Genomic DNA, 10,183 nt, shown 5'->3' with positions numbered 1-10,183 from the left:
TTAAAGGGCTATTTCACCCATTTTGAGCAGACTTTGGATCATTACAAAAATACTCCCTCTATATTATTTACTGAGATCTGCCACTTCATTCCCCTGCAAAATATGCAGAATTCAGGTTCCACATGACTCCAATCCAGCCTAGAGCACAGCTTTGGAAAAGGTGAAAGACGGTGTGAATTCTGGACTTTTAACTGTATTTTCACAAGTTTTACAGCTTCTCCTGCTGGTAAAGACCTCCCACCGTCAAAGTACACTTCAGAATGGTCTCCGGTAACCCTATGTTGGGCTGGCTACATTGATGTCCTCGATTTGGTTCCCTTCATAGGGACTGAATGAATGGATGAGCCTGGAGGTCACTGGGGAGAGGGAGGTCTGGCCTTCTCTGCTTAGGCTGCCGTTCCCACGACCCAGTTCGGAATAAGTAGAATAAGATGGATGGATTTCGGATTTATAATTACAGGACAGTCTGAGCAATGAGCTATCAATGTTTTCTTGTAATTTTGTACTTTTATTTCTAAAAATCTAAGCTCAGAGATCTGTTTGACTACAGCAGCATTTCTTAAAATTGCACTTTACTTAATACATTTTAATACAAAGGCCCTTGAGGTGACCGTTGTCGTGACTCAGTGCTATATAAATAAAATAGAATTGAAAAGAATCTTAAGATATCTCAGGGAATAAATGTGTAGTTAAAAGTCTTCACACTGGTCCGGCACACTTGCAGTAAGATCTAAGAGGGCTGTATGTGGCCCGCGATGTAAAAGGTACAGACAGCCAAGCACTCTGGTAGCTTTAGGACATGCCTCGCTTCCCAGTGGCGACATTTATTTTTTGCACAGGTTGTTATAAAGCACAACAGAAATAATAATGTGGTCAGTTTAAAAGACAACAGGGTGGCATCAATCTGGGAAACCTGCTGACTTAACATTTAGGAGCAAAGGGCTTCCGGCACAGCCAGGATGTTCGAGTAACCAAATATCCAGTTCAAGGAAGTGTAATCATTGTCAGGTAATACTCCACAGTTTTAAAATACACAGATGGTTTACATAGTTATCTGATTAAGTGTAAGTGTAGGATAGAGACTGGGCTGTGACTCTGGCTGTGCTGTCATTAATACAATAAAACAAGTCACAGTATTATCTGATCTTTGTTGGAGTATCTGGGATTTTCCTGTAGAGATGAAGGTTTAGCTTCAATTTCAAGAGCAGCAACAACTTCCAAATACATTAAATCACATTTTAATTCCTAACCTACTGCATTGTGTGCAGTTACACTGTGTAACAAGCTGATATGCATCATTCAGTTTCCGGTAAACTTGCTCTGAAGCCAAGGGTTAAGAAACTCAACCACATGATTTAATTATAAACTTAAATGTTAAAGATGTGACAACCTGCCATCAGTTTCTAATGTGCAGTCGCACCAAATAAAATGGTCAAAGTTACACGTTAATATTTCTTTACTGACACTCTCCTAATCATAAAACCCAGAATGTTGAGTCTAAAAGCTAATATGGTTTTAGTGAAAACAGGAATGTTAACGCTGAGCAAATTCATCCTTATAAGTATTAAAAGTCACATCTAAATGCTGCAGATTTAGTGGCGTCAGTTCATTATTGCACCCGATCCACTGCCAAGAGAGGTCCTTATTCACAGAGATGCAAAAATATTGATAAGTTGCATATTAATCACTGATAGTGTTGGACCCCTGAGTGTTTCACTGGAGTCGTGTCAGATATACAAACACAGAATATTTACAAATGTCTTTGTACAGGAATAAATGTGTTACTAGACGTAAGGAAAAAAAGAAAAACCATGAGCGAGTGTGAGAAGACTTTGCTTTGGTCATTAAGCACCACTTTCCTTCATTGACACCAATCCAACCTCCCCGAGACCTAATGTTTCCGTTTAGGAGTATTTCCAGTGTCGCAGCATGAGTGCTAGCAGCATCGTTCCAGCAGTCACTCCATCAGATCTTCTGTGTTTCATGTAGCCATGGTTAGCTTTCTTGGTCACTCTTGGGATGTTTCATCTCTTTGGTTCCAATGCATTTCAAGGGGTGTCCACAGGTGGGGAGTTATCTTCACCATGTCCCTCTTCCAGGATTTCCTTGACTTGCTCCAGACTCTCTGCCTGCCGAATTAACTCCAGCTTCACCTTAAAGGGGAGATAAGTAGGCAGATAAAAATCAGCAAGTCGATGATGTGCAGCATCCTGATGTAAACAGTTTTCCTGTTATTCTTAGATAAGACAGATCACCACAGAAACATGGTGTCTAACCAGATAATTCATCAGCCTCCGGTTACACTGTGAGGAAGAACTTTTTGACCAGGATGTCCTTCAGTGCGCTTATTAAACAAATATGTAACACTGCTTTCGTGCATCTGTACAATATCTCTAAAACTAGAAACATCTTGTCCCAGAGTGACGCTGAAAAACTAGTTTATGCATTTATTACTTCAAGGCTGGACTACTGTAATTCATTATTATCAGGATGTCCTTTAAAAAAAAAATCCTGAAAAGGCTATGACTGATCCAAAACACTGCAGCAAAAGTACTGAAAGGAACTAGAAAGGGAGTCCTTCGTCCAAACTGGCTTCTCTTCATTAGCTCACTGTTAAATCCAGAATTGATTTTAAATCCTCTCTACATACAGTTAGGGCTGGATCAGGTGACCCTCAGCATTCTTTTAGTTTTGCTGCAAAATTTCTAGGCTGCTGGGGGCTTCCCATGATGCACTGTGCACAGTGTTTCTTCTTCACTCACCTTTTTCACGCTCCGTTTATACACATCTCTGCATGTAATCATTAGTTATTATTCATCTCTGGTTCTCCGCCACAGTGTGGTTTTTTTGTCCCGTCTCCCTCCCCTCATCCCCAACTGATCCTGGCAGATTAAGCTGACCACTGATGGTTGTTTCTTACCTGCAGTGACTGGGAGAGCTCAACGAAGTCTCGCTGCACAGCCTGGCTGGTGTCGACCTGAGAGCGCAGGCTGATCACCTGGCTCCGCAGTTCCAGACACTGCTGGTTCAGAGTTGCCTGACAAACACAGAAATAACAGTTACATGAAATCCCTGTTTGTTTGACTTTAATATTTCTCAACTTTAAAAAAAAGGAAGCTCCTAATGGTGAATGCTGAAAATGAAAACAAACCACCAAAAGAACAACAAAGCTTATAGATCTAAAAGCAGGCTGCAATTACTTTCTCGCTGCTGAGGATCTTGTTGGTGCTTTGCACATGAGAGAGCGCCACCCGGAGGGCTTCCAGTTCAGTGCGGCACGCCAGCAGCTCAGCCTGCAACTGCTCCCTCTGAGCGTGGATCTTCTCTGTCTCGGTCTTCAGACTGGAAAACTGCACTGCACATTAAAAAAAATACGTATAATAAAATACAAATTATATAAATACATCCATCAGAAGACCTACTAATCTAAAGCTATAAGCTGGTCACTCACCCTCTAAAACTTCTGATGACATCAGTTTCAAGTAGAAGGAAGCAGATGGAGAAGGGAAAAAAAACTTTAAGTACAAGAAAGGCAACACAGCAGATTCAACAGGTAATAAAATAATCCACAGACCGCTCTCCTCTGTCCGTGTGTCCAGCTGCTCCCTCAGGTTGACTATCTCAATGCGAAGGCGCTCTTCACAGTGCGCCCCCTGCAGGTTAGAGTTTTAAAAAATGAAGTCACACTGACGCCATCAAAAAGCAAACATTAAACGTCTTAATGCATACGGGCGAGCACACATACAACCTGACCACCACCTCTGCTAATTATACACATTAAACAAACACAGTTATTATTCTGCCAGAAAATTAAACTTCTCTCTACAATCTTAAAATGCCGGAAGTGAAAGTGAGAGGTCTGTCTGTGAAGGTTCTCAGTCATCCAGGTCAAATGGTGGAGAGTCCCAGATATAAACCTAGTGGGAGAATCCCCCCACAGAGGCACAGGGGGGTCCTTTTGTCCCTCTGTGGGGGGATTCTCCCACTAGGTTTATATCTGGGACTCTCCACCATTTGACCTTAGAACTGAAGAAGCTTCTCGGATGAGAGGTGAAACGTCTTCAAGTAACTTAAAGAAGTCCAGATGCTTTTCTTTGCAAGCTCCTTTGACAAAGTGAGAGGTCTGAAATATTTCCAGTGATCTGCCACAACTACGCTAAATAAGGAAAGCCGCTACTTCACAAAGAGGAAATCCAAACAGACAGACAAGCTTCTCGAGAGTTTCCATTCTCGCTCTCTGACAATGTGTAAAATGCCATAAACGTCCTAAAAATATTTCACTGTCTGTGCTGAATTTCACGTTTAAAAATAACAACATCGTCGAGTTTCAAGTGTTGCTTGCTGCAGCAAACTAAGCAATAAAAACTCAAAGACTGTACATGTAGTGCTGCTGAGAAGGATGAGCCGGTGTCTGGTACATCCTCCTCAACCTCTTCTCCTTTCAGTCTGGAAAGCTCATTGCACATCTTCCTCTGAGAAAGGGACAACTCCGCCTGGACCAAAAGCAAAGCAAACAAACAAATGTAAGTTGGAACCTGCCATCCTAATAACATTCACATCGCTTCATGGATAATGGTACAAACAAGCACTGGAGTCTAGAGTGTGATGGATGATTGAGTCATCGTACACTTGAGTTGTTTGTGGAAATGAACGCTGCCAGTTAATTTCTGTTTAGTAAATATGTAGCTGAGTGTGTAATACTGTAAACAAATGGAAAAAACTCGCTTGGGTCTGTTAAAAGTTGACCAAACCAACCTAACAGCAAATCTACAGCTCACTATATGTTGTTTGAGTGTTTCATGTTACTCACCAGCCGGCTCTGGACTGCATTCTGTGACTGGCTGAAAGATTTCTGCAAATCCTGGAGGAGAGACTCTGAAGCCTGGACCTGAGACTGGAGCGTTGATACCTAAGATCACACATATACATACACTCGTTAATGCACATATAGATATGTACATACATACAGACACACACAGTCAGAGCATGTTCCTGTACCTGTTTGTGCGTGTGGTTGCTCTGGGTATCCAGTTCTCTCTCCAGCTCCTCCTTCTCTGCCTGCAGGCGACTCACTTCCCCTCGCAGCTCTGACAACTGACCGAAAAAGCCACAATGCAAAGTCATTAGACCACAGGTGCTGACTGGAAGCTACTTAGACATTAAATCTGCTCACATTGAAGCTGTTACACAGCATTTTAGGGGGCTTTTTGAAGAAGTAGCGCAACAAATATGCAGAATAATTAAAAAAAACGGTTAAATCCAAACCTGAGCATTGAGCGCGTCCCAGTCACTGTGTGTGACCAGCCGGTGGCCAGCTGGTGGCAGGTAAATGGCTTCAGGCACCAAAGTACCCGTGGAGACCAGCGAGTCAGTGTCGTCCTGAGCGTGGTGTTTTCTGGGCAGCGACGGCGTGTCCAAGGAGAAAGAGGACAACGAGGCTGAGTCACAGTTCCTTAGTGAAAAATATCCTTCTGTTGTAAGTGCAGCACCTTCTCCCTCCGGCACCGCCTCCAGCTCTGGTGGATGGCTGTGCGTCGATGGCGCCGATTCGTCCTCAGTCAGACTGTTGACGACTGACGCGTGTTCGGCATCCACCCTTCCCTTCCTTCCACTGATCTAACAAGTATAAAAATCACATGAAGGGAGCCCAAGACACCAGGAGGAAAAGCAACACGGGCACACACTGACCATGTGGGGTCCACTGGATCTCTTCCACTCTACAGGTTGAGACTGCAGAACAGCTATCCTGGCCTCGTACTGAGCTGCTGTCTCTGAAAACACAAGTGACAACACATAATGATAATCTGCGAGTTCAGCTTTCATCTATTGGGACATTAACACGATTACAAAATCGGTTTTTCATCACACTCAAAAAAAGAAATTCATAAAAATACATCCATTTGCGCTACTTTTGTCCAATATTTCTTAAAGCTATTGGCTCTACCTTGGAGCAAATTACTGAATAAATATTAGTGCCAGAAACTACATTTAAACTTGTTCAATAATTTATATGGGAAACCCACGATGTCCAGTTTTAGTTTTTTGGAGATTTGTTTAAAAAAAGACGAAGGAAAATCTGGGCTTTTGTGCTTATGCAATATTTTGCACCGTGCACACAAAGAAATCCAGGCCAGGCCAACGCACAACAATCACTGACCTCTGAGAGCCTCCTGCAGTGACTGGATCTCTTGATCGCATTGTTTTTGCAGCTCTGCCAGTTCCTCCTGTTTGCTCAGCTCACAGATCGTCGCCACACCCTGCCAGTGTTCGACCTGTGCTCTGCAGTCTGCTAGCTGGGCCTGCAGGCTCGTCTCTGAAAATGACAGGACATCACATTTTTGTGCTTTTCCTTTATTAAGTTAGAGCTAAACAAATTTATTAGACCACCAGCCAATGAAAGGTCTGTGCAACAGCTGCCCTAAAACAGTTTATGTTTCTGTAACGGTTAGTCCAATGAAATGGATTATATGTTTGAGCTTTTAACTGAAAGTATAATTATTGTTGTTATCAATCATAATTTCAAGCTTACCGTTTCACAAAAATTTAAAAACAATTATTTTTTATCAACATGTCAAATTACAGTTACGGTATATACTTTCGCTTTTCTGAACAGAAGAAAATCTGTTTTAGCAGTTGGATGTCAGGGCTCAAATCTCAAATTTGGAGATACACCTTTACGCAAAGATTTGAGATAAGTTAGAAATTTTGATTTTTCTGAATCAAAACCTGAGGTTAAAAAAAAAAATAATGAAATGAAATGAATATTTCTCTTTCAGCTAGCAAATAATAAACTTAACTCAGTCATTTTTTATTATCCTGAAAAATAAGCAGTATTTACAGGATGTGCAAAAGTTTAGACACCAGCTTTTTAACATAATATCAGATAATCATGAGCTCATTAACCTTCAGCTGAGTCACCACAGATTAAAATAAGTCAAGTAGCGTCATTAGGAACTGATAAAGTGTGCTCTAACCTTTCTGTTAACACTCAACAAACATGGGCTACTAGGTGCATGAGGATACACACACACAAAACAAACAGTCATACAATATAAACATCCCTGTACCTAACCCTTCAAGTTTGCTTGTGTAGACAAATGTGACCACATTTCCGTATCTATAGTGACTAAAATGCTTTCCCCCTCCTAGTTTGAGTATTCTGTTCAGCTTTATTAACTACAATAACCTTGTTAGGAAACGGCTGATGGACTATTCATTTGAACTACATGTTTCATAATGTCTTGATCCATGCTCAATTGATTTAGGTCAAAAGCTCAAATAGGATTGCTTGTTGTAAACAAATCAGGTTGTAAACAAATCAAAAACTGAGTGTGCTCATGCACTATTTGTTTGGTCTGCTGTTTATCTTTTAATTTCATAATTTAATTATGAATTTATTCAATTATTTTTGTTTCTTTGGTTTTTCTGGAATCTAGTCCTAAAAGCATGGGCATTTAGAAAGTGCTATATGAATGCAGGTGTAATAAGCTAAAGCTCGAGCACACAAAAATCAATCATTTGATCGATAAGATCTAGGGCTGTCACCGTTAACGCGTTAATGCCAACAGCCCTAATAAGTTCTATTCTTTGTTTTCACTTAGTTATTTTATGGACTTTTTTTGGCTGTTGGAAACTTTAAAAAACTGTAAATGATGATCGATCTCATGCAGACAACTATTATTAATTAGGAAAAGCTTCGACGTGACTATAATGACTTCCAGGAAAGTTTCGCTGACACAGGGGTGGGTTATGCTGTACTGTTGCTACACAGAGCTGAAAAACATGGTCTGGAAGAGGAAAGGAAGCCTTATCTATGACGCGGTCACAAAAGCCAATGTCCGAAGTATGCAAAAAATCTCCATAAGCTGGAGTCATTTGGACACAGCTGCTCCGGACCTATTGGGTTAAACCTTATCTCTTCGGTCAAATGTCTGAAGAAACAAACAAAAAAAAAAAAAAGCAGTTTGATGAAAAGGGTATTTTGACAACTGTTCAGCATAGGGTGGAAGTACACAGGAAACACTGCACAGATTTGGAATTCGAATCATTCAGTCCATCAGGGAACTGAAAGTGAAAACCAACTGGCCACAGTAACTAGTCAGCAGAGATATCTGACTTACACATTATTGGAAATCTATAGTTTGAGCCTAAAAATATCTCAGAACTTGAAATTGTCTGAAAATTACAGGACTTGGCTCCTTCTGTAACCTGTAAAATCTGTGAAATCAAAGTGGTTGTACTCAGTAAAAGACCTAAACTCCAGTAGTAAACACCAGTATATTTATTTTTTAAAAGTAAGTTCATGAAATATTTGCATTAACATCTGAAGGAAGACACATGTTTAAAGTGTCTTGCTGCAGGCTTTTTACATAAAATCAACAACAAAACATCTGATTTGACCAAGGGGCTGGCTTGGACCACATCACTGATTAGTTTAGCTTTCAGTCTAACCATTTATTCTTTTATTTGTATTAAATTGCTTTCGACAACTTGCTCACTTTCACACACAGGAACTCAAACCTAAAAAGTATTTATTAACTTAAAAAAAAAATGAGCAGCATTTCTCTACAATCTCTAAGACAGCTTCAGTTTACAGTATATTTTTTATTTGAAAGGAGGGAGGATGAAAAAAATATACCTCAACACATTCCTCCCCTCTACATTAGCTTCCTTTATAAATTAAAAGTATCACTCCTGGCCCTGTACTTACTTGGTATTGGGATCGATACCGAAATTTGCAGTAACTTACAGCACCATTGGAAAAGGGACGAGTGAAACTTTATACTTTGCTACTTTTAGACAATCTCATACAGGTTACAGTTATTTGTAGGACACCTGTGTTGCTTGAGAAATTTACAGCAAGCACTTGTTGCACTGACGTTTACTACTTACCCTACACCTACAAGCTGATTTGTAAACTTACTCAAATGCTGCATTCAAGGACACCAGGAGATGGGTGTACATTCATGTGAACTTCATTCCGCACGACGCGCTTTCCAAGGGCACGCACGCTGTTCATCACCACATCTATGTGACTTTGTAATGCAAAACAGCCTGTGCACTGCTGCCTCCTACTATTTATTAAATCACCTGAAAGGTAAACTCATGCTTTAATGCAAGTAATAATATTTCAGTGACATCGTGTGCACTGGATAATACGACTACTTTAACAAAATGCCAGCTAATGAAGGCTTCTTTTACTTTCAGTTACATTTTCAGGGCTATAATCATTGTTATATTTACCATTTGTCATAAATTACCTAGTGGTTTTAGCTCTAATGCTGCAATAACACCAATGTGTATGATTGAAGTGGCAACTAAACAACATTAAAACCCACTTTCCCTCTTTTTTCGAGGACAAAAGTAATTGTTAATACAGAGCTAGCCAGCGGTTAGCATCGTCCGTTCATTTCTATGGGCAGTAATGCTAACAGGCCGTCTCCCGGCTACGTTCCCCAGCGCCCCTTCAACAACAGCAGGTTCCGGCTGAAGACAAGCAACAAGTTAAAATGAATACTTAACTACGTTTAAAGCGGAAAAGCGGCCAGTGTCGCCTCGTAGCTTACACTGATGGTGAATGTGGTGATAGTAGCTAGCTGTGAAGCAGATTAAAGTTTTGCTTTGTTTTTTAATTACCTGTGTCTTCATTCTTGGAGCTCATCTTCTCGTCTGGCAGCTCCATCATCAGAAGAGGAAGGGATGTCAGGGGAGGGGGGAGAAGAAAAGCTAATCAAAACAGTGGCAAATCCGTCTTGATCATTTTTGTGCAAGCAGCAGGACTTGAGTGTGGAAATGATAAGCACAGCGTCAACTTCAGGAAACAACTTTCCCCGGTCTAAGCCTGCGGAAAACACGTCAACCTCCTTCCTGTGCATAGATGCCTGTCCCTGTTTGCCTCCAGTGTTTAGTCTGTTAGTTCGGCTGGTTTTTTTAAATGCGCATTAATATCAAGATGTCGTGGTGCTCAGGTTTGAGTTTTATTACTGCTGCTTCCTCCCTGGAGATTTTACTGTACATCCTGATATGCCCGGGCTTATGACCCTGGAGATCAGTGAACCATAGCTTGATCCACATTTCAGTCCATATGCAAGAATATCATCAAACACACATTACTTATTATATTAATTAAGATTATTATCTCTTTATTGTCTTAACAAACTGACTTAGACAACTTTATGTGGAG

At 40.7% G+C, this 10,183-nt stretch overlaps 1 protein-coding gene across 1 annotated transcript; it reads right to left on the bottom strand.

The window, feature by feature from the left end:
• Nucleotides 1–787: 787 nt before the first annotated feature.
• Nucleotides 788–9,909, bottom strand: rabep2 (rabaptin, RAB GTPase binding effector protein 2). The gene is made up of 12 exons (XM_005940810.3): nucleotides 9,637–9,909; nucleotides 6,158–6,313; nucleotides 5,689–5,771; nucleotides 5,266–5,616; nucleotides 4,999–5,094; nucleotides 4,811–4,909; nucleotides 4,380–4,493; nucleotides 3,575–3,653; nucleotides 3,452–3,463; nucleotides 3,201–3,355; nucleotides 2,921–3,037; nucleotides 788–2,153 (listed from the first exon to the last, which is right to left on the bottom strand). The coding sequence occupies exons 1-12, from the start codon at nucleotides 9,683–9,685 to the stop codon at nucleotides 2,049–2,051; spliced, it is 1,416 nt and encodes a 471-aa protein (XP_005940872.1). The 5' UTR covers nucleotides 9,686–9,909; the 3' UTR covers nucleotides 788–2,048.
• Nucleotides 9,910–10,183: the final 274 nt, after the last annotated feature.

The sequence above is a fragment of the Haplochromis burtoni genome, unplaced genomic scaffold (genome assembly GCF_018398535.1).
Source record: "Haplochromis burtoni strain Fernald_Lab_line unplaced genomic scaffold, NCSU_Asbu1 Contig_294, whole genome shotgun sequence".
In the NCBI taxonomy this organism is placed as follows: Eukaryota; Metazoa; Chordata; class Actinopteri; order Cichliformes; family Cichlidae; genus Haplochromis; species Haplochromis burtoni.
Note: the sequence above shows the minus strand (reverse complement) of the source record. Positions and strands in the feature narration are given on the sequence as shown.